The sequence below is a fragment of the Pituophis catenifer genome, unplaced genomic scaffold (genome assembly GCF_029215685.1).
Source record: "Pituophis catenifer annectens isolate HBS135680 unplaced genomic scaffold, rPitCat1.0.hap2 SCAF_9, whole genome shotgun sequence".
Lineage (NCBI taxonomy): Eukaryota > Metazoa > Chordata > Lepidosauria > Squamata > Colubridae > Pituophis > Pituophis catenifer.
In genome coordinates, this window is record NW_027256889.1 from 14,693,187 (window position 1) to 14,718,163 (window position 24,977).

The window sequence follows — 24,977 nt, forward strand, 5'->3', positions numbered from 1 at the left end:
TATTTTAATCCCCCCCTTATCAAAATTTGGGATGAAAATCTTGGCTCCGTCTATTCTGATAATATAAATCTGTCACATCACTTTGCAGCGTTTGTTGATCTAAAGAGGGGGTGTCCAACTCGCGTTGTCATGGCGGTGTCACATGACGTATTGCGACTTTCCCCTCCTTCGCTAAACTGGGCGTGGGCATGGCCAGCGCGTGACGCATCCAGCTCGCGGGCCACGAGTTTGACATCCCTGATCTAAAGCCAACCTGGATTTTTTTCCCCCATCTCTTTCTTTATGCAGCATCATTTCTTCGGTCCATCCTTGTGGTCCTATAACGGGACTCTCCAAACTTGGCAACTTTAAGATTTGTGGACTTCAATTCCCAGAATTCCCCAATCAGCAGTGGGAGGAGTATGGCTGGCTAGAGAAATTCTGGGAACTGAAGTCCACAAGTCTTTAAAAGTTGCCACCCGTGATTTAAACACGCTCCGAATAAAGCCTCAAGAGTTTTATGTTTCTTGACCAGTTTCTACACAAAATTTGTCTCTCAAATTTTACACCCTCTGTTTGTATTAATTAGTGAACTGGAAATGGAGGGCCCAACTTCCTAGGTCAACTAACTGCAAAATTGTTAATCTAGTTTGGCCCCCTGGATCTTTGCATCTGAATGAAGTGTAACTCTTTGTCACCATCTACTGGATGAAACAAATAATGACCCATAGATCGATATTTCAGAAAGGGACATCGGTTGTTGTTTTTTAACTTTATTAATGGCGTTCTGGGGGATAGGATGTACAGGCCACGTCCTTCTGAAATACCCCTTAAGGACTGTTTTACAGTATAAGATAACACAGTCGTTTTATTGGGTCTTGAGCTGACAATCTGTATAATGGGCATAAAAATGTTTATATCTTATGATTTATGACTTACTACTTTATTGTTAGGGTTAGGGACGCCGTGGCTCAGTGTCTAAGACCTGAGCTTGTCGATCGAAAGGTCGGCAGTTCAGCGGTTCGAATCCCTAGTGCCGCGTAACAGGGTGAGCTCCCGTTACTTGTCCCAGCTTCTGCCAACCTAGCAGTTCGAAAGCACGTAAAAAATGCAAGTAGAAAAATAGGGACCAACTTTGGTGGGAAGGGAACAGCGTTCCATGCGCCTTTGGCGTTCAGTCATGCCAGCCACATGACCACGGAGACGTCTTCGGACAGCGCTGGCTCTTCGGCTTTGAAACGGAGATGAGCACCGCCCCCTAGAGTCGGGAACGACTAGCACGTATGTTTGTATCTACCTTGTGAGCTTCTGCCCCAGAGACAAATCCCTTGTGTGTCCAGTCACACTTGGCCAATGTAGAATATTCCTATTCCTATAAAACAACCCAGGCATTCCCCCCGCCCCCCCCCCCACCTCCAGAGCCCCCATGTACTGCTACTAACCTAATCCCTTGCTTTATTTTCCAAATTCACTCCTGGATAGATAAAGGAAAAAACGGTGTTGAATTAAACAGTTGAGGGGGAAAAATAATGTGGCAAAAAGCTAAGATGCTTTTGCATGAAGGAAAGTTAAAATCACAGTGAAATAATACCCTGAAGCTGATCATCAGTGGTTTGCTTAACCTGGCTGTAGTGAATTAGGCCGTGTGAATTAGGCTTAGGGATCAAGGCACGACCCCGTACATCAGACTTTAAGAACTGGAATGGCTTGGGTGACATAATTCAGCAGGCCAACCAGAGGTGGGTTTCAGCAGGTTCTGACCAGTTCTGGAGAACCGGTAGCGGAAATTTTGAGTAGTTTGGAGAACCAGTAGTCAAAATTCTGACTGGCCCTGCCCTCATCTATTCTCTGCCTCCCAAGTCCCAGCTGATCGGGAGGAAATGGGGATTTTGCAGTAACCTTCCCCTGCCATGCCCACCAAGCCACACCCACCAAGCCACACCCACAGAACCAGTAATAAAAATTTTTGAAACCCACCACTGAGGCCAATGTTGTCGCTATTTTTTTAAAACCACTTTTTCACATCTGGTTATGATCAGTGGAATTCGGGAGTCTGGCTAAAAAGCTATGTAACTTCTGCACCTCTGTGTGTGTGTGTGTGTGTGTGTGCGTGTGTGTGTGTGCGTGTGTGTGTGTAGGAGAGGGTATACACCTATATCACGGGTTCCCAACCCCCAGTCTGTGGACTGGCACTAGGCCATGGCATGCCAGAAACCGATCCATGCAAACAAGCATCCGTGGGATGCAGGCAGCATGTGAAACTACATCCCCTCTAAATCTACAGAGAAACCTCTCTCTGTGGAACCAGTCCCCGCTGACCTATATAATCTCAGCCCCATTCCCCTGTTGCCTTTCAGCAAGAGGATATACCATATGGGGGCCAGCCACAAAAAAATAAAGAAATAAATAAATTATAGTACAAGCTACTAGCCGTAGCTTCCTTTGCGATTTCAAATCCCATTCTGCAGCCAGCCATCCTCCGGCCCAGTTTTAGATCAATTGCCTTCCATTTTTACCCACCCGCTGGATCCCTCCCGTAACCACGGTTACGTGGACCAGGCAATTAATTGCCCCTTCAGCATGCAGCTGCGGGCATCGTTAACACAGTGGCATCAGCAGGGGAGGAATTAGAGATAATTATAAGTCTGGGTAGTGTCCCAGCTGCAGAAGGCTGTGCCACCCAAGTGAACAGGCTGGCTGCTGTTTTCCTGCTCGCTTGAAAACGGGTTGCAAAAGTTCCTTTTGAAAAGCATTCCACTTTTTCTTCTTCTCTCCCACCCCACCTCCTCAACATCACTCCCACCCCCTTGCCCCAGCTGCATTTCCTTTCCCAGCGGCAAAAATCCCACCGGGCTAGCTCTGAAATTTTGAGCAAGCAGAAGGAGGAGGGATGGACTGCCCCAAAATGTTGGGTGCAATAAAGGCACTGGGGAGTGAAACATTCCCGGGGATATCTCTGAAGCTTACCCTGTTGATCTTCTACAATGTGGTGGCACAGATGCAGTCTTGAGGCTAAAACATAGAAAGAACATAGAAAGAGCAGAGAAGAGCAACAAAGATGATTAGAGGACTGGAGGCCAAAACATAAAGTACATTTGCTGGAATTGTGTATGTCTAGTTTAATGAACCTTTTCATGGATCACTGCCTTGTCGTGGTGATGGAGTTTGTGCAGCGCAATGAAGCTATGAGCTATGCCATGCAGGGCCGCCCAAGTCGGACAGGTCATAGCAGAGAGCTCTGACAAAACATGATCCACTGGAGAAGGAAATGGCAACCCACACCATTATCTTTGCCATGAAAACCCCATGGACAATACCAAAAGGCAAAAAAATCTAGACAGCGTACTAAAAAGCAGAGACCTCACCCTGCCAACAAAAGTGCGTTTAGTCAAGGCCATGGTTTTCCCAGATGCAATGTATGGCTGTGAAAGTTGGACCATAAGAAAGGCTTGATTGCCAAAGACTTGAGGCCTTTGAACTCTGGTGCTGGAGAAGACTCCTGCGAGTCCCTTGGACTGCAAGGCGATCCAACTGGTCAGTCCTAGAGGAGATCAACCCTGACTGCTCTTTAGAAGGCCAGATCCTGAAGATGAAACTCAAAGACTTTGGCCACCTAATGAGAAGGAAGGACTCACTGGAGAAGACCCCTAATGCTGGGAACGATTGAGGGCAAAAGAAGAAGGGGACAACAGAGAACGAGGTGGCTGGATGGAGTCACTGAAGCAGTTGGCAAATGGTCTCCAGGGGATGATAGAGGACAGGAAGGCCTGGAGGAATGTCCATGGGGCTGCGATCGGTCGGACACGACTTTGCAACTAACAACAACAAAAAGTTTAACGAAAAGAAGGACTAGAGGTGACAGGATAGCAGTGTTCCAATATCTCAGGGATTGCCACAAAGAAGATGGAGTCAAGCAATTCTCCAAAGCACCTGAGGGCAGGACAAGAAGCAATGGGTGGAAACTAATCAAGGAGAGAAGCAACTTAGAACTAAGAAGAAATTTCCTGACAGTTAGAACAATTAATCAGTGGAACAACTTGTCTCGAGAACTTGTGGGTGCTCCAACACTGGAAGTTTTAAAGAAAAGATTGGTCAACCATTGGTCTGAAATGATATAGGGTTTCCTGCCTGAGCAGGAAGCTGGATTAGAAGACGTCCAAGACCCCTTCTAACTCAGTTATTCTGTTGAGTGCACTGCTGTTAGCTCAGGAGGCAGAAGTCCTTTCTTACAAAGGAGAATATTTGAAGCTCAGGGTTGCAACGAGGGGACCTGGGTGCTCTCTGAGCTTGGTTGTTTATGAAAATGTTTCTTAACCAAACGTTTCATGACCCAAACTAGGCAACATCATCAGGGCCTTTCTTTCTCCCCTGATCTGAACTAGCCAAGGGGGAAATCCTGATGCTCCCAAATGAGCTTGGATATAGGATATACGCACGGATTGTCCTTCTGCCCCATTCACACCGCTGACAATGAAAATACTGAAAGAAATTTCCCAGGATGTTCAGAGAAATGCAAGGACAGGGGTGTACGGAGTCCTTTGTGCCCTCTTCAAGGATTCACAGATGTTCAGACAAAGCATTGGCCTGAATTTTCAGCTCAGTACTAAAGACTATTGATGCCTCTCTTTGTCCTTTGGACAATATCCTTTCATTTGATTTTTTTTTTTTTTTAGGAAGAGGGAAGGGCTTATCACAGATCTCCCATTTGAAGGTGGGAGAAAGATAAATTTAGGACATTTCTCTCCCCTTTTATTGCTGACTACATGGCGGCACTAAGGCAACCCAAAAGTTTCTCGGGGAATTTTAGTTCTCTGTTTTCTTTTTCTTTGAATTGGAATGGGTATGTGATTTTCCCCCCCCCTCTTATTTAGTCCACTTTAGGTAACTCTGATTTAATTTCTGCCGTCGAAAGGAAAAAGTGCCAAATCAACCAAAACTCCCCAGCCTTGACCAAACTATTCACTTCCCAAGGATGACAACTCCCATCATCCCTAAGTATGGCCCATACAGGTAGTCCTTGACGTGGGACCACAATTCAAACCCCCCAATTTCAATTGCTAAGCAAAACAGTTGTTGAGTGAACGTTGCACCATTTTATAACCTTTCTTGCTTCAGTTGTTAAACGAATCACTGCAGTTGTTAAGTTAGTCACACGGTTGCTAAGAGGCTTCCCCCATTGACTTTGCTTGTCAGAAGGTCGCAAGAGGGGATCACATGACACACACCCACCCAGGACATTGTAACTCTCATAAATACATGCTAGCAGCCAAGTGTCTGAATTCTGATTACGTGACGGTGGGGATGCTACAACTGTCGTGTGAAAAATGGCCGTAAGTCACTAAGCAAGGGTTTGGGCTAGATCTTCCAAGGTTCCTTCCAACTCTGTTGTTCTGTTCTGTTCTGTTCTGTTCTGTGCTATGCTATTTTCTATTCACTACCCTACCCTACCCTACCCTACCCTACCCTACCCTACCCTACCCTACCCTACCCTACCCTACTCTACTCTACTCTATTCTATTCTATTCTATTCTATTCTATTCTATTCTATTCTATTCTATTCTATTCTATTCTATTCTATTCTATTTTATTTTATTTTATTTTATTTTATTTATTTTAATTTGATTTATATGCTGCCCTTCTCCGGAGACTCAGGGCGGCTTACCATGCGTTAAGCAATAGCCTTCATACTTTTGTATATTTATACAAAGTCAGCTTATTGCCCCCACAAACTGGGTCCTCATTTAACCTACCTTAGAAAGGATGGAAGGCTGAGTCAACCTTGAGCCTGGTGAGATTCGAACCTGCAGTAATTGCAGGCAGCTGTGTTAATAACAGGGTGCTTTAAACCACTGTACCACCAAGGCTCTTATTCTATTCTATTCTATTCTATTCTATTCTATTCTATTCTATTCTATTCTATTCTATTCTATTCTATTCTATTCTCTCTACTTTACCCTACCCTATCCTACTCGTTTTTTTCAGTGCCATTGTAATTTTGAACTGTCACTAAATGAATGGTTATAAGTTGAGGACTACCTGTATTGCTTAGGACAGATGTACAAGAGGGCTTCTATTCAGTCATAATTGGCCCCAACCTTCCTATCCTTTCCTAAGGGCCTGGCTCTGCCAGTCAGCTAGGGGCCCCAATGGAAGAACAGGGCAGTGGAGGTGGTTGATCGAGTAACAACAGATCCCACCTTCCCCCACTCCACCTCCAACTCCCCCCCCCCGGTGTCATTAGATGTTTGGTTTTAATTTATGTTTTAATGTACATGTATAAATGCATTTTTTTCTGACTGTAAGACACCCAGAGTTAAGATGGGTGGCCAATAAACTTTATAAATAAATAAAATTAAATAATTGGCTATCTTAGTATAGTATAACATTGTGTATTTCTTCCATTGCAATCTCTCCTGGGCTTGATATTGGGAGGTACTACTGTGTGTTATGCTGAACACCTTATCTGGTTCCTTCATTAATAATTGTGTCATTACTCCATTGTTCAAATCCAGCTTTGAACAAGAGCTCATTGATTTCCTGCATGCCTTTAATGGAACGGGAAATAAGCATTGAAATCTCCCCATTCAGTGGTGGGATTCAAATAATTTAACAACCGGCTCTCTGCCCTAACCACCAGCTGGGTAGGCGTGGCTCAGTGGTCATGTGACTGGGTGGGTGTGGCCAACTCAATGTCACTCACGTCGAAGGGCGCTTCGCCTTAGCTGTTCCAATGTAATAAGGGTTAACCGGAGAGGCAGTTTCTGTAAACAGGGCGATAAAGATTAGACTAGAAATAATACCAGAATGTTTCCATCCTGCCTTCCTTACAGGATTAGCCCTGTAAAGTGGGGAAAAAAAACAAAACGAGATTTCTTCCAACAACCGGTTCTCCGAACTGCTTAGAAAGTTAACAACCGGTTCTCCCGAATAGCTGCGAACTGGCTGAATCCCACCACTGCCCCCATTACATAATTCACTCTAACCTCTGAGCCACGGTGGTGCAGTGGTTAGAGTGCAGTACTGCAGACTCCTGCTGACTGCTGGCTGCCTGCAATTTGGCCATTAGAATCTTACCAGGCTCAAGGTTGACTCAGCCTTCCATCCTTCCGAGGCGAGTAAAATGAGGACCCAAATTGTTGGGAGCAAGATGCTCTAAGACCGCTTAGAGAGGGCTGTAAAGCGATATATATGTCTAAGTGCTATTGCTATTATTTAAGCAAATTCCTTTCATTCAGTTAACGCCAAACTCTCCCTTCTATCTGGGCATAGTTGTATTGTTTACGGCTACAAGAATTTGAGCCCAGTTCTGTGTGTCAATGCAGTTCCCTAACTCCGGTATTCAGTATTTTGATGTTCTGCCCCAATGTAGTTAAACCAGAAGAGCCTTGTGGAAGAAAAAAATTTAAAAAGCATTTTGCTGATAGTAATTGCAGGAAACAGATGGCTCCCTAAGCAGTGAGTCTCAGAATGCATTAATGGGAGCCAACAACAAATCCCTAAGCTTTTTTTTTTTTAAATAAACCCTTAAAATTGTAACATACAAAGCTCTCTTTTCCTCAACCAGGTCTATCTAAGTACAGTCAGTGGTGGGTTGCTCCCGGTTCGCACCGGTTCGCAAGAACCGGTAGTAAAAATTTGTAGTAATTCGGAGAACCGGTAATAACATTGGCTGGTCCCCGGCCCGGTCCCCGGCCCGGTCCCCGCTCACTTACCCCACCCACCTCATCAGAGGCTTTTTTTTTCTTTTTTACTTTTAAAAGCATTTTTTCTACAACCTCTTCGGCCGAAAAAATGCTTTTAAAAGTTAAAAAAAAAAAGCCTCTGATGATCATGTGGCTCAGCTGGGATCGTCAGTGACTTTTAAAAGCATTGTTTTCTACAACCTCTTCAGCCGAAGAGGTTCGTTACCGGTTCGGGTGAATTGGTCCGAACCGGCTGAATACCACCTCTGCAAACACCCAGAGTCTCTTCTCTCTCTCTATCACTCTGTCTCTCTCTTTCATCTTGGCTGCTAGACTCTTGCTCTCTGGGTGCACTGTAGGCGTGTGTTTGCCGCATTTTAGACAGCATCCCTTCTTGTTCAGCCAAAGCAGGGTTTGAACCTGCAGCTTTTTACATGCAAAGCCTGTGCTTTTCCACCGAGCTGCGTCCCTCGCAGGCCCCTCTTCTTCAATTAACTTCTGTGATCAGATCACTCACGCTGATTTTTTTCCCCCGATGGAACACCTGTTTCAAAGAGTGCCTTACCAGCATGCTGAGAAGACTCGGGCATTCCATGAACATTAGAGAGGATCTATGAATATGCGCAGGCACATTCTTGACTCGGGCATAGGGTATGGTATGTATTTATAGTCTGTCTTGTATCAGAAGGGTTTTTTTTTTTTTTAAAGGAGAATGTTAATGGATTGCTGGCAGAACAAATAGGAATAACCTACCTAATAAAAAGTAATTTTCTTAGTAGCTGTCAGGCTTCCTTGCTAGGAATATGGAATGGAAATAGTCCACCCATGGAGCCTGGGGTCTAGGAGCCAAGATGAGTAATATTTTCGAAAAAGAAGCTTAAGATTGCATTAAAAGAATTGCAGCAGGTCTCCTGCTTTCAAATGAAGCAATCTTTGTACATACAGGGAGTCCTCGACTTACAACAGTTTGTTTACTGTCTGTTCAAAGTTACAACGGCACTGAAAAGAGTGACATGACCGTTTCTCCCCACTCAACGACCATTGCATCATTCCCATAGTCATGTGATCAAAATTTAGACGCTTGGCAACTGATTCATATTTATGATGGTTGCAGAGGTGGGTTTCAGCAGGTTCTGACCAGTTCTGGAGAACTGGTAGCAGAAAGTTTGAGTAGTTCGGAGAACTGGTAAATACCACCTCTGACTTAACCCGCCCCCATCTATTCTCTGCCTCCCAAATCCCAGCTGATGGGGAAATGGGGATTTTGCAGTATCCGCCCCTGCCACACCCACCAAGTCATGCCACGCCCACCATGCCACACCCACAGAACCTGTAGTAAAAAATTTTGAAACCCACCACTGGTCCCAGGGTCACATGATCCCTTTTTGTGGCCTTCTGACAAGCAAAGCCAATGGGGAAGCCAGATTCACTTAACAACCATGTCACTCACTTAACAGCTTCAGCGATTCACTTAACAACTTTGGCAAGAAAGGTTATAAAATGGGGGGGGAAATTCACTTAACAAATATGTCCCTTAGCAATAGATATTTTGGACTCAATTTTGCTCGTAAATTGAAAACTATCTGTACCCCTAAAAGCAATCTTAGGCAACAACATCTTGGTTTGTTCCCTGTGTACTTTTGGAGCAACAGGGAACTGGCTTATCTCTTTGGGAAGATGGGTGAGACGCTTCTATGACTGGGAGCCACTCAGTTTGTTATAAGATGGGCAGATATATAAATGTTTTAAATAAATAAATCTGTTGATTGTTCGAATAACTACTAAAGTTAGGAATTCTCTTATTATAAGGTCCCTTGGTTGAGTAGTGCGGTGGCCTAGAGGTGGAGCTCTTGCCTCACAATCAGGAGGCTGCGAGTTTGATCCTAGGTAGAGGCAGATATTTCTCTCTCTGAGCACATTGAGAACATATCTGCTGAACAAAGCTCCGCATTGGCGACAGGAAAGGCATCCGGCCAGTAAACACTCAGCTAGTTCCATTCAGTTGCCCAAGACTCCACCCCGCAAAGGATTATGGGCAGTGGTGGGTTCCTCCCGGTTCGGTCCGGTTCGGCCAAGCCGGTAGCGGTGACGATAAGATGTCACCGAACCGGTTCTCCCCCCCCCCGCCCTCTCACCCCCCCCCCACGTTATTCTTACCTTTTATTTGTTCCCACCCCCAATCTATTGCTGCCTCCTGAGTCCCAGCTGATGACTAGAGGGAAAAAAACTGTTTAAACTCTTGCCGGGGGGCTTCAAAGGGCCGTCCTACAGCGGATCAGTGTTAAAAGCCAACAAATGAGTCGGGTCGTAAGTGTGAGGACCTTCCAGAAATGACTCTGACCAGCTAGCCACACCCACCTAGTCACACATGACCTCCAAGCCCACAGAACCGGTAGTAAAAAAATTTAGAACCCACCCCTGATTATGGGGCCTGTAAAAGAAGATGATAAAGTCCCTTGGTCCTTCTTCAGAATCTCTTCTCTTATTGTCAAAGGCTTTTGATTTCCAACTGCAACCCCTTGGAGAAACTTGGATTACTAAGTGGAGACCAACTTTGCTCATAGGCTGCGCAACCTCTGAATAATTCCTAGGCAATTCACATTAAGATCCCATCCTGAGTTCATACTGATAAAAATTGCTAAAAATAGGCACAATTTAGCTGAACATCTGGGGAGCGATCATCTCAGCTCTTCTGGAGAGGTCTCCTTGGTGAAATTGAAATAGGCAGGTCCTTCTTTTGCAGATTGTAAGATTCTCAGCTGGCCGTATAAAGGGCTTTGGCTTCAGCTTTTCCCATGCTTGAGCTAACCTGGGAAGGCCCAGCCATGTGGAGGAAAGTGGCATCCATCCTGTTTCTTAGCTCCCTACCACCCCTGTGTGGTCAAAAGCCATCGGTGCAGCTTCATCTGATTTGCCAAAGGGACAAAAGTTCGCAAAGAAACGGTTTAAGGAGGCGTTTCCCAAACCTCTTCCTTTCCCCCAAAATGCTGATCAGAAACTCTTTCTTTAAATATTCTTTTTTTTTTTATGATTGGGTAATGAGTTTGTTTGCGGCTACCAGTGGTGGGTTGCCCCCAGTTCGCACCGGTTCTATAGAACCGGTAGTAAATCCAGCGGGAGGCTCCGCCCACCGACCCCGACGTCATCAGAATGCTTCTGCGCATGTGCAGAAGAGAGCATGTGCAGCCCCATTGCGAACCGGTAGTAAAGGTAAGTAGAACCCGCCCCTGGCGGCTACTCAAAAGAAAAAATGATTTTACTATGATTTTAATTTGGAGTAATTTTCCCAGGTTTGGGAAGCGCGCTTGGGCTATTTCGAGGTTCAAATTTTGTTCAACTGTAATAGTAAAACTCTTGGGAAATTACTTATCTTTCTGGGTAATGGATGTTTCATGATGGATCAGTAATGTTGCCAGGTGTCCACTATTTTTTCACATTATGTTCACTATTTTTTTTCACAAAATAGTGGACATTTTTTTTTATTCAAAAGCTTTATGATGAAATTAAAATGTAATTTAATATTTTACATATTATTATAATATATTTGATGTTTTGAATTTTAAGTAAAGTTTTGAAGTGATTATTTTAATACGTGTTAAAATGTTTGTAAGAAAATATATAATTTAATTGTCATTTTTTTTTTTACTACTCCCCCCCCCCCCGCTTGTCCGCTATTTTTTGGAAGCAGACCTGGCAACCCTATGGATCAGGCCTGTTATTTAGCCAATGTGTGAATAAGCAAGTCTGCCGTGGCATCTTTTTCTATGGGCACCGCTGATGCCCATAGAGTTAAATTTAAAATATGCCCCATCAACAATGCCAAGATGGCAGCTTGAACAAGTAATCAAAGCCTCCCCCTCCTTATGTGCACTGTGCCCCCCCCCCCACACACACACACATAAAAAGGGTTGGGACTTTGGTCATAAGATTGAGAGTACCATCTTGACTTTTCTGACACCCCCTGTGGGTGCACGTGCCAACCTCTCTGAAGGATTATTGAGGAGAAAAATTGGAAGAACGAAATGCTGGCACCTGGAGCTCTTGAAGGAAAAACCTGCTGTATCTGTATAAAAATAAATACATTTAAGATATTCCTTTCTAGAAATCTTTTTTTTTTTCTTTTTTCATCGCTGCTCTGCACAGTAAACATGGATGACATTATATTACTGATTTATAATGGAACACATTTAGTTAATTTGTAGCTATAATTTTGGTCAGCATTTTAAGTTGATTGAAGTGAGTTAAGCACCAGGTGGAACTGGCGGGGGAAAAAAAACCAACTCCAGAAAGCTATTTCTGCACTAATTATCTTTAGGACTAAAGCTTTACCTAAGAGGCTCTTAGACCGTAAGTAGGTAAGGTTTTCATGTGAAGATGCTTATAATAAGGATGATAAGAAAGCTAGGCATACATGAGCTGGTCTAGGAGTCATTTTACTTATTTGAAATATATGTTTGTAGTTCAGCTTGCTTTTGGAGGGGGGTATGAGTTTTGGGAAAAAAGGGACACGGTGGCTCAGTGGCTAAGACGCTGAGCTTGTCGATTGAAAGGTCGGCAGTTCAGCGGTTCGAATCCCTAGTGCCGCGTAACGGGGTGAGCTCCCGTTACTTGTCCCAGCTTTTGCCAACCTAGCAGTTCAAAAGCACGTAAAAAATGCAAGTGGAAAAATAGGGACCACCTTTGGTGAGAAGGTAATAGCGTTCCGTGCGCCTTTGGCGTTGAGTCATGCTGGCCACATGACCACGGAGACCTCTTCAGACAGCGCTGGCTCTTCTGGCTTTGAAACGGAGATGAGCACTGCCCCCTAGAGTTGGGAACGACTAGCACATATGTGCGAGGGGAACCTTTACCTTTACTTTATGAGTTTGGAAAAAGACTGATTAACGTTTTCTGTATTAGTCTATATATTCTTTGTTCCTTGCTGTAATTGTTTTCTTTAGAGCGGTGAGTACTATAAGAAGCTGATCTGGGCACACTGAGAATATATCTGCTGAACAAAACTCCGCATTGGTGACAGGAAGGGCATCCAGCCTGTAAACACTCAGCTCCATTCAGTTGCCCAGACTCCACCCGCAAGGGATTATGGGATCGTTAAAACAAAGAAGAGGATGCCTTCAAATCAGTGTTGACTACTGGTGATTGGACAAATCCCTGAAATTTTCTTGGCCTGATTTTGGAAGTGGTTTGCCATTGCCAGCTTCTTAGGGCTGAGAGATAGTGACTGGCTCAAAATAACCCAGAATGGCTTCGTGGCTAATGTGGGACTAGAACTCATGATCTCCTGGCTTGTAGCCTGATGCCTTAACCACCAGGTATCAAATGAAACAGTAAGCGGGGTACAGATGACCTCCTTATGGCCTGGTGTCATACAACCTAACGCAAGCAGTGAAACATCCATCAGCTGCCTGTATAGAATATCCTTTTGATTAGTTTCAAATTTGGTAAATTTTGTGAGGGTTTGTGTGTGTGTGTGTGTGTGTGTGTGTGTGATTTATGTATTGCAAAAATATTGGCGAGTTTGTAATTTTATGATTTTGTTCTCTAAGCAGATTCAACAAAGGAGCTGGTTGAGAAAGCTGGAGTAGGTATGTTGGGTGCCTACAGCCAGAAGGATGTGGAGGGTTGTTCAGAGATTAGATTCGCCACTATTAAACTTTTTCTGATAAACCTTTTCTGCTATTTGTGGTACCATGCAGGTATAAAGAATATCTATTGGTACCAGGGGTGAGTTCTAAATTTTTTTACTACCGGTTCTATGGGCGTGGCTTATTTGGTGGGTGTGGCTTGGAGGTCATGTGACTAGGTGGGCGTGGGTAGCTGGTCAGAGTCGTTTCTGGAAGGTCCTCACATTTATGACCAGTCTTCGCCCTTACGACCCGACTAATTTGTTTGCTTTTAACACTGATCAGCTGTAGGACAGCCCTTTGAAGCCCCGTGGCAAGAGTTTAAACAGTTTTTTTCCCTCTAGTCATCAGCTGGGACTCAGGAGGCAGCAATAGATTGGGGGTGGGAACAAATAAAAGGTAAGAATAACGTGGGGGGGGGTGAGAGGGCAGGGGGGAGAACCGGTTCGGTGACATCATATCGTCACCGCTACTGGTTCGGCCGAACCAGACCGAACCGGGAGGAACCTACCACTGATTGGTACCCCACTGTGGTAAGCATGGAAATCTTCCCCCACTGCCAAGGCGATCCTGATTGAGTGAATATGCACCATCCTGTGGCTGCATGCAGCATCCTGGGTTACCTCTTCATCAGTGGTGGGTTTCAAAATTTTTACTAACGGTTCTGTGGGTGTGGCTTGATGGGCGTGGCATGGCTTGGTGGGCATGGCAGGGGAAGGATACTGTAAAATCTCCATTTCCTCCCGATCTGCTGGGACTCAGAGGCAGAGAATAGATGGGGGCGGGGCCAGTCAGAATTTTTACTACCGGTTCTCCGAACTACTCAAATTTTCCGCTACTGGTTCTCCAAAACTGGTCAGAACCTGCTGAAACCCACCTCTGCTCTTAATCCCATCCCACAAGGTGTCCTAAAGGTGCTTTTCAGTAGGCACCATTACTTTCTTGGTTTTTTTTTCCCTTGAAAACATTTCACTTCTCATCTAAGAAGCTTCTTCAGTTCTTGGATGAGAGATGAAACATTTTCGGGGGGGGGAACCCGAGAGAGTGCAGTTGCCTCTTGAAAAGCACTTTTGGAACAACCATAACCTGGATGATTGAGAATAGACATCATCATGGAACTGATGCAGAACACAGATGTGGGATGAGAAAACCTGCAGCAAATGACAATAAAAGATGAACAAAAAATTCAGAAAATAGAGAAGAAACCAGAAGGGACTGAGGAAGGGATAGAGGAGATAAATCCAAAAAACGATACAAACAGATTTGGAGATGGAAGGGATAGTAATAATTCTTAAAATGGTACAGACAGATTATTCTTTAAGAGTTCAAAATATAGAAGAGAATAAAGAGAAAGCTTTTTTAAAAATGATGAAAGAATTACGGATGGGTGCTCTAGAGCAGGAGTCTCCAACCTTGGCAACTTTAAGACTTGTGGACTTCAACTCTGGGAATTAAAAGTCTGCAAGTCTTAAAGTTGCTAAGGTTGGAGACCCCTGCTCTAGAAGATCCAACAGCAAGGGATAGGCATTGTGGTAGATGAAATACTTAGATTAAATAAACGTGATGTAAGGAGTTACAAGATTCCAAGGGAATAGCATGAAAGACTTACCAAAAGGTTGATCAGAGTTGAAATTCAAAAAAGGGCAAGTGATGATGGATAGATATAGAATACTTCTTAATACTGTGTGGTAGCTATTTTACTAAAAGTTAGGAAAAAGAGGTAGAGAGTAGAAATGGGGAAAATAGTATTAAGTATTACTGACATATAATAGAATACTTTACAATAACTATGTATAAACAAATGTTAGAAGTTGAAAGACTTATACATATTGAAATATTATTACTAGTAGTACTGTGTATAATATATATTGATCTCACTGCTCACAAGCGTTTATGGATGTTAAAGAAAAAACTATAAACAGAACAGAACAGAACAGAACAGAACAGAATACTTTATTGGCCAAGTGTGATTGGACACATAAGGAATTTGTCTTAGTGCATATGCTTTTGGTGTACATAAAAGAAAAGATATATTCGTCAAGAATCATAAGGTACAACACTTAATTATAGTCATAGGTTACAAATAAGCAATCAGGAAACAATATCAATATAAATTGTAAGGATACCAGCAACAAGGTTACAGTCATACAGTCGTAAGTGGGAGGAGATGGGTGATGGGAACGATGAGAAAATTAATAGTAATGCAGACTTAGTAACTAGTTTGACAGTGTGGAGGGAATTATTTGTTTAGCACAGTGATGGCGTTCAGGAAAAAACTGTCCTTGTGTCTAGTCGTTCTGGTGTGCAGTGCTCTATAGCGTCGTTTTGAGGGTAGGACTTGAAACAATTTATGTCCAGGATGCGAAGGGTCTGTAAATATTTTCACAGCCCTCTTTTTGACTCGTGCAGTATACAGGTCCTCCATGGAAGGCAGGTTGGTAGCCATTGTTTTTTCTGCAGTTCTAACTATCCTCTGAAGTCTGTGTCTGTCTTGTTGGGTTGCAGAACCAAACCAGACAGTTATAGAGGTGCAGATGACAGACTCAATAATTCCTCTGTAAAACTGTATCAGCAGCTCTTTGGGCAGTTTGAGCTTCCTGAGTTGGCGCAGAAAGAACATCCTTTGTTGTGCTTTTTTTATGACGTTTTTAAGGTTAGGTGTCCATTTTAGGTCTTGAGATATGGTAGAACCTAGAAATTTGAAGGTCTCTACTGTTGATACTGTAGCATTGTAAGAGGTGGTAGTATGGGAGGGTTTCTCCGATATATATATATAAAGAGAATAGATCTCATCACACAAGGTGAATTATGTTGCCAATTTAGGTATGGCTGGTGCATGAGTTGCCTGATGGAGGACTTATTCTCCAGGAAGAATCCCGCCTCTCCTTCTCAATGTATGTGCAATGTTTGTAGGAAATCCTTTTTCCTCCTCAATTTTTTTCCTCTTGGTACCTGCTGCCTTCTCTCTTTTGCCCTGCGGCCGGCTCACCTACATAGAAGGGAACTCTAATGTCTGTGAGGTCACACTTGCCAGGTTCTACAGGAGTGGGATGTCCAAGTGACAGTGGTGGACTTGGCAAGGAGAAAAGGATGGAGAACCGTTATAAGGCCTCGTTGGTTAGAGATTGCTTTTCGAATTCTCAATTGGGCTGATGGCGGTGGATAGGTTCATCCTCTCCTTCCTTGGGCGATAGCAACAATTTGAAACTTCGTGAAGGGCTGGATGAGCCGAAGAGTTTGGGGAACCCCACTTCTAAATGGTCCACAGTCTGCCATGTCACCTTGCACTAGACCAAATTAGCTCGCTTTAAGATTTTTAGCAACTGATCCCAGGAAATAATGGTCCCAATTCCCCGCCCCCACCCCATCACAGCACCTCTAATTTTTAGAATGTGCTGCAGCAATGTGAACAGATAACAGTGGATGTTTTCTTTTCTACAGGCCAGTGATCAGTATAATCGGAAGAGTTCTCTTACTGAACTTGAAACACCTCTGATTAGCTGCAAAGAAATCACTCGGGCACAGGTATGCTGCTTTCCCCTTGTGGCTTTATCTGAAGGGCTCTTCCAAGGGTGAAATGCTCCCGGTTCGGACCGGATCACCCAATCCAGTAGCGATGGCGGCGGGTAGTTCGGAGAACCGGTAGCAAAAATCCCTGCCCCCCCCCCATGCCCAGCTGAGCTGCACGATCATCAGAGCCTTTTTTGTTTTTTTACTTTTAAAAGCATTTTTTCTAAAACCGCTTTGGCTGAAGAGGTTGTAGAAAAAATGCTTTTAATAGTAAAAAAAAAAAAAAAGTTGGCCACACCCACCCAGTCACATTACCCACCCACCCCCAAGCCATGCCCACAAAACCGGTAGTAACAAATTTTACATTTCACCACTGGGCTCTTCCCTTCTTTCTCGGTGATGAAAACAGGATTTGGGAAAGCGATTCACTGTAATGGAACATTTACATGGGGAAATTGCAGAGGGAGGAAACAGACAAGCGACACTGTCTAAAGGGGTCCCTTTTCTGCAGCAAAGATGAGAGGCCTTAGGAGGGTAGCTTTCACCCAGGCAATAGGGTAGAGCAGTGTTGCCACTATCCAACAGTGAGGAATTGTCCAAGGTACCTTCTTGCCGTCTGACCATTATTGATTCTGCTATCAAACCACCTGGTTTTAACCTGCCTCGCTCTGACCGGTCAAAATTAAGCAGAATTAGGTATGATACTGGAAGAAGTGCCTCTGCCCTCTACTAGTGGGGATGGAAAGATTCCATTTGTTGCAACGGTGGTGCTGACACGCAAACTAATTATCTATCTATCTATCTATCTATCTATCTATCTATCTATCTATCTATCTATTTATTTATTACATTTGTATACCGCCCTTCTCCCAAAGGACTCAGGGCGGTGAACAGCCAAATAAAATACATATAATACAAATGTTAAAAAAACCATTAAAATACAATTAAATAATTGGCCCGGAAAACGCAATTTAAAACACCCCAAATTCATAAGACAAATTTAAAATTTAGAAATTTTAAAAAAGTTTAAAAGAGAGGTTAGGCCAGGCCGGCCTGCTGGAAAAGAAATGTTTTGATGGCACGGCGGAAAGCGTGCAGGTCCGGGATCCTCCGTATCTCCGGGGGGAGCTCGTTCCAGATGGCGGGTGCCCCCACAGAGAAGGCTCTCCCCCTGGGGGCCACCAGTCGACATTGTTTGACCAACGGCACCCTGAGGAGCCCCTCTCTGTGGGAGCGTACTGGTCAGTGAGAGGCTACTGGTGGCAGAAGGTGGTCTCGTAGATACCCTGGTCCTAAGCCATGAAGCGCTCTAAAGGTGGTAACCAAAACCTTGAAGTGCACCCGGAAGACCACTGGGAGCCAGTGCAGCACGCGCAGGAGGGGGGGTCACATGGGAGCGCCCCGTCGCTCCCATAACCACCCGCGCGGCCACATTCTGGACCAGCTGGAGCCTCCGGGTGCTCCTCAAGGGGAGCCCCATGTAGAGAGCATGGGGCTCAATTAAACATATTGTGCAAGGTTGCCCATGACGTGTATTCTCTCCTTCTCTGCATGAAGCAATACCAGAGGTGATTGCCTGGATAGTTAAATTGTGCATCCAGTTATGAGGCCACTGGTATACCCAGGGGTGGGCTGCTGGGGGGTTCGGGAGAACCTCTAGCTAAGATTCTGTGGAGTTCGGAGAACCCCCAAATCCCACTCCTGGCTGGCCCCGCCCACCCCTCCCCTCCCAGGAGTCCCCAAGCGGCCCATTTTGGATGCAGGTAAGTGCAGGGTGCATGTGGAGGCTCGGGGAGGGCAAAAAACAGGCCTACCGGAAGTTCGGGAAGTTCTGAAGGCCGAAAATAGTCCTGTTTTTAGCCTCCAGAGGACCTCTGGAGCCTGGGGAGGCCATTTTCGCCATCCTGGAGGCTCAAGGAAAGCATCCAGAGCCTGGGGAAGGCAAAAACAGCTCCCCCCCCGCCGTGGTGCAGGAGGCCAACTAGGCCATGCCCACCATAGCCATGCCCACCCAGCAACCGGGCAGAGAACCCCTTGTTAAAATTTTTGAAGCTCACTCCTGGGCATACTCCCCAGTTTACTTATAATTACATGGACTGTGTATAGCTATTTAGTTCTCTTCTGTCATATTCTGTCCCTCTCAAAAGGTCAGTCTTGTCCGTCTGTCAGACTTTGCTGCTATCTCAAAATAAATGAATTTCCAAACTGCCAATCTTTAAGGAAATCTTTTCTTTAATTGAGCACAGCCACCGGATCATGACTCGATGCGGACAAGACTGACCTTTTGCCCCCCAATCCCTCCCTTTCCGATCCCCAAATCTCTGCTTCTCATTGGCTATCTTCCAAGTCATTCTTCAGACTTCTTGTCTCGTCATTTCCCAGGAATGTCTCCCCCCCCTTCATTTCCACGACAACCCGACTTCAAAGGGATTTAGCAGGCAAAAGTTCAGAGCTTATCTCTCTCTCTCCTCTGCTCTCTATGCCAGCGTCGAAGCGCTGACACATCGTACACTAAATAAATAATAATCAGAGAACCCTACCACTCTTTCTTCAACAGGATGACTGGGATGTGGAAGAATTTATCTCAAAAACCTGCATGGGCAGGTTCCTGCATCATTCCACTTTCAAGATTCTGTTAGCGACCGTTGTAATTGGCAACGCCATCGTCATTGCTCTCCGAACGGAGCCTGTGCTGGAAGATGTTGGTATACCGTGTCTGGCAGGAGAACTGCTTCCTGCTAAAATGTGGGGGTGGGAGAAGACCCCCCCCTGCTTCTCCAGGGACTGCCTTGGGTCTTCTGATGATCCCTCCCCCTCCCCCAGCCTCCTTTTTGGGGCCATGAATGAGACAGAAAAGTTCACACTCAGCGCTGCGCGTTAGAATTTTTTTTTGCGAAGACTCAACATAGGTGACCTAAAAACCTCCTTGAGACTTAACATGTTTATTTTGATTTTTTAAAAAAAGAAGTTCTCTATAACTTTCCCAATGTAATAATACAGTAAAAAAAAAATACATGGATCCCATGAGCTGGAAGAAAATCTTATGCACTGCCACCTTGGCAGGCTGTTAAGAAATGGGCTCATTACCTGTAAAAACGGTGCCCGTCCTTGCAATAAGGAAATTAATGGATGGACTTGACGAATTAGCTGACCCCAGTTCCCCCCCCCCCCGCACTTCCTGCTTCCCCTCTGCTCATCTTTTAATTCATATTATGGTGCTCTCCTTGTTTATTTTTATTGTTTCAATGCTTTGCTATTGTTATGTTTACGCTTTTTAAAATTATTTCTTCCATTTTACTGTTATAAGAGACCCTTAGCGGAATGGGACAATTCATCAGAGCCAGCTCGGCGGGTCGGCTTATCACTGCCAAGTCACCCCTGTCAACTCACCACTGCCAGTTGCTTCAGGGCAACTCCACACGGCCAACTGGCCATGGGGAAAACTCACCAATGTAGGATAGGGTGGGGTAGGGTAGGGTAGAGTAGGGTAGGGTAGGGTAGGGTCGGGTAGGGTAGGGTAGGGTAGGGTAGGATAGGGTAGAGTGGAGTAGAGTAGAGTAGAGTAGAGTAGAGTAGAGTAGAATAGAATAGAATAGAATAGAATAGAATAGAATAGAATAGAATAGAATAGAATAGAATAGAATAGAATAGAATAGAATAGAATAGAATAGAATAACAGAGTTGCAAGGGACCTTGGAGGTCTTCTAGTCCAACCCCCTGCTTAGGCAGGAAACCCTATACCCGTGATGGCGAACCTATGGCTTGCATGCCCAAAGTGGCACGCAGAGCCATGTCACCCAGCCCAGCTCTACCACTCATGCATGCGTGCGTGCCTCCTGCCAGCCAGCTGGTCTTTGGGTCTCTGCCATGCACGCGCGGGGCACGGGGCGCATGCAGGGACCGCATACATACATGCACAGGGGGGTGGGGTGCATGTGCGGGGGTGCTCGCATTGCATTTGGGGGGTTCATGCGTCCCCCCGCTGCCCTGTTTTGGGCCTGGAGAGCCTCCTGCACCAACCTAGAAGCCAAAAGGAGGGGCATGGGGGAATGGTGCATGTGTGGGGGATGCGCACATGCACAGGGGCGCTCGCATTGCATTTGGGGAGTTCCGAGCATGTGTGTGTGCATTCCCGCATGCGTACTTGCATGCTTTGGGCACTCAGCACCAAAAAGGTTAACCATCACTGCCCTATATAGCTATGCTGGCCGGAGAATTCTGGGAGTTGAAGTCCACAAGTCTTAAAGCTGCCGAGTTTGAAGACCTCTGGCCTAAACCGTTGCCCAGAGTAGCTTGATGGCAAGATGGGTGGTATAATAATAAATAATAAATAATAAATTTAGCAATTAAATAAATAATCAGCTCACTGTTCTTTCCTAGACTCATTAGCATGCATCCGGATGTAAGCATTATCATGCAAATGAGGCCAATACCCAACCATTAAAGGCCAGGTATGAGAACTTTCAGGGGGGGAAAAAAATGTCGGCATGCAAATCTCTTTTTGTTTTTCTTTTCCTTGCGTAGAAATACTTTGGCTTATTCAATGCCATTGACACGATTGTGCTGTCTTTTCTGATCTGCGAGGTCATCCTCAACTGGTACTATGGATTTGATTTGTATTGGAAGGTGAGTGGGCCAAGTGTTGTTGTGTCTTAAAGTTTAGTCCAGAAAAACGTCATCCAGGCATTGAAACGTGGTGCAAACAGATACGTACAGGTAGTCCTCGATTTACGACCACAATTGAGCCCAACATTGTGTGGCTAAGGGAAACATACGTTCAGTCAGTTTTGCCCTGTTTTATGACTTTTCTCGCTACAGTTGTTAAGCGAAACACTGCAGTTGGTAAGTTAGAGACACGGTGTTGTGACCCAAGTAGGTAGTAGTCGACGCAAACATTTCCAAAACAAATGGACTTTATTAGAACATCTGAGAATTAACTCATTCTCAGCATTGTCCAAACTAAATTAAAACAGATTCTTCATAGCACAAAATCTTCAGTCTAATCATCAACCTAGGTATAATTAGGCAAACTGCCAAAGGCTTCTCTTGGCAAAAGTTCAGAAGCAGAAGACGCCGACAAGAGATAAGTGCAGCAAGACTATCAACGTTGTTTTCTGGCAAAGAGCCCAAGAGCCGTTGTTGGTCTTTTAAACCTTATGGGAGGGGCCAATCATCTCTTGGCCCTACTCCTGAGTCGTCCTCTTTGCTTTAGCTGCTCTTGCCTTCTGGCAGCTCTTCTCATATGTGCACTAGGAACAGGCTCCTCCTGTTCCTTTGCCTCTCTACTGTCAGCCTCTGGAGGCTCCGGAGTCCGCACATCACTCCCTGATGGCCCTGGCCCCATCTCTGCCTCCTATGCAGAGCCCTCATCCGGGCCTTCCCCAGCCTCCAGGAGTTCAAATCCCACCAGGCTCAAGATTGACTCAACCTTCCATCCTTCCGAGGTGGGTAAAATGAGGACCCAGATTGTTGGGGGCCATAGGCTGACTCTGTAAAACCACTTAGAGAGGGCTTTAAGCACTATAAAGCGGTATATAAGTCTAAGTGCTATTGCTATTCTGAATTTTGATCTTGTGACCGTGGGGAGGCTGCAACGGCTGTAAGACAGAAAAATAGTCCTAAATCACTTTTTTCAATGCCATTGTAATGGTCACTAAACAATGATTGTAAATTGAGGATTATTTGTAATGGCCCTCTCCCTTGTTGAAAATTGTGCTGATGGCATATATAAGAAATGGTTGCTGTGCTGTAACCCACATATGATTGATGTGTGGAGTCCAGTGGTGAAATCCAAATTTTTTTACTACCGGTTCTGTGGGCGTGGCTTGGTGGACATGGCTTGGTGGGCATGTCAGGGGAAGGATACTGCAAAATCCCCATTCCCTCCCCACTCCTGGGGAAAGGATATTGCAAAATCTCCATTCCCATCCCACTCTGATGCCAGTTCTCTGAACCACTCAAAATTTCCGCTACCAGTTTTCCAGAACCTGTCAGAACCTGCTGGATTTCACCCCTGGTGCAGTCTCAGTGCAGAGAAAGAAAATTCTTCATATTTACTAGACTCCTGTGTATAAGCATGGAATGGATCAACTCCCTGAGGTCTTCTCAGGAAGTTCTATCTAGATCCCTGATGCTGGATTACTTCTGCTTTCCAATTTGGATCTGAAATTCCTAAATTTGCCTTACTCCCAGACTACAGAATTTGGAGAAGCTTCATCCTTCCATATACCATGTTTTCCCGAAAATAAGACCCTGTCTTATATTTTTTTGAACGCTGAAATAAGCACCTGTCCTTATTTTTGGGGAGGTCTTATTATTTTGGGGTGCGTGGAGCAAGACGGGGTTCCTCTTGCTGTCTTACCTGATTTCCAGCTCTGTCTAACCCTAACCGGAGGAAATGGCAGGGACCAGCTGTGCATGCACTTAAATATTTAAGCACAGGCTTATTTTCAGGGGGGGCGTTCCTTTCAGGGGATGTCTTATTTTTGGGGAAACACAGTACCTAATCTTCACTTCTTTGTCCCTCAAGGATTTGTTCTCTCCCTAAACAGGATGGCTGGAATATCATAAATTTTTGTATTGTGTTGTACCTATGCATTGGCTTGGTCATTCCTTTATTGGAGAATGTGACACTTTTTCGAATGGTCAGGTAAGGACCTAAAATAAAAAAGTAAGATGATCCCTACTGGATCAGGCCAACGATTTGTTTAGTTCTTGTTCGGTGTCATCCAATGGCCAATGTATCTGTGGAAATTCACAAAGATGGACACAAAGGTATTGAGACTCTAGAAAGAGTGCAGAGAAGAGCAAGAACGATGATTAGGGGATTGGAAGCGAAAACATATAAAGAACGGTTGCTTGAATTGGGTAGATGTAGTTTGATGAAAAGAAGGACTAGGGGTGACATGATAGCAGTGTTCCAATATCTCAGGGGCTGCCACAAATAAGAGGGAGTCAAGCTAGTCTCCAAAGCACCTGAAGGCAGGACAAGAAGCAATGGGTGGAAACTAATCAAGGAGAGAAGCAACTTAGAACTTAGTTCTAAGGAGAAATTTCCTGACAGATAGAACAATGAATCAGTGGAACAACTTGCCTCCAGAAGTTGTGAATGCTCCAGCACTGGAAGTTATTAAGAAGATGTTGGATAACCATTCGCCTGAAGTGGTATAGGGTTTCCTGCCTGAGCAGGGGGTTGGACTAGAAGACCTCCAAGGTCCCTTCCAACTCTGTTATTCTAATATTTTATTCTTAGCAACTGGTATTTCATGCTGTTTGTGATTCAGAAGATTCTCAACTAACTTCCCACCTCTTTTTTATTACCATATAAAGATACATTTTACATTCTTCCAGGTAGACTGATTTAAATAGTGCCAAACAGGATGGCAGTAATGGAACAGGCAGGAACCACAGTCCTGTGGAAGAATACATGTTTGGCATGTACGGAGACCTTGGGTTCAATTGCTGGACTTGTCTGGGTTTAAAAAAAGAAGAAGAAGAATCAAGCAATAAAGGAAAGGCTCCATTAGAGATTTTAATCATCTGTTGCTAGTTAAAGGATGTGTTCTAGGTTTCACAATGCATTAAACCATAAACTAACCTAATAACCTGGATTCAGACAATATACTGAGAAGTGGTGGGTTGCTACCAGTTCGCCCCGATTCGGGCGAACTGGTAGCGGCAGTGGCAGGAGGCTCCGCCCACCCACCCAGACGTCTCTGTGCACGCGCACCCATGAGCGAACCGGTAGCGACGGGATTTGAAACCCACATATTTGAAAAATATGGTCGTTGGTTGTGCTGGTTGTGACAATGGGAGTTGAAATCCAGATTATCCAAAGGGCATTGGATTGGGAAAGAATGACTTAAGTCAAGACATTCCTTGGAGTTATCAACTTTATATAAATGTTCATGGACACCGTTTCCATTTTTCCTTCCAGAGTCACGAGGCTGATACAAGTGTGTAGCTTGGTTAGTGGTTTGGCCAGGATGATACAGGTGATCTTGCAATCCATTCCTGACATGGCAAATATCATGATCCTACTTTTTGCCATCATGCTGGTAAGATGCCCTCATCAGATCTCCTCTCCACATCCTACGTTAAATTCTTTTGTCTGGCAATGAACTGACAATGAAAAGAAGGACTAGGGGGTGGCATGATAGCAATGCTTTAATATCTAAGGGGT

General features: G+C 44.7%; 1 protein-coding gene across 1 annotated transcript in view; it reads left to right on the top strand.

Moving 5' to 3' along the window:
- The first annotated feature begins 16,375 nt into the window (after positions 1-16,375).
- CATSPER4 (cation channel sperm associated 4) overlaps positions 16,376-24,977 on the top strand; it is a 28,337-nt gene continuing 19,735 nt past the window's right edge. The window contains exons 1-6 of the mRNA XM_070949798.1: positions 16,376-16,402; positions 16,727-16,810; positions 19,353-19,496; positions 21,320-21,421; positions 23,347-23,444; positions 24,732-24,852. Of these exons, the coding sequence (XP_070805899.1) occupies positions 16,376-16,402; positions 16,727-16,810; positions 19,353-19,496; positions 21,320-21,421; positions 23,347-23,444; positions 24,732-24,852 (576 nt within the window). The remainder of the gene's footprint in view (positions 16,403-16,726; positions 16,811-19,352; positions 19,497-21,319; positions 21,422-23,346; positions 23,445-24,731; positions 24,853-24,977) is intronic.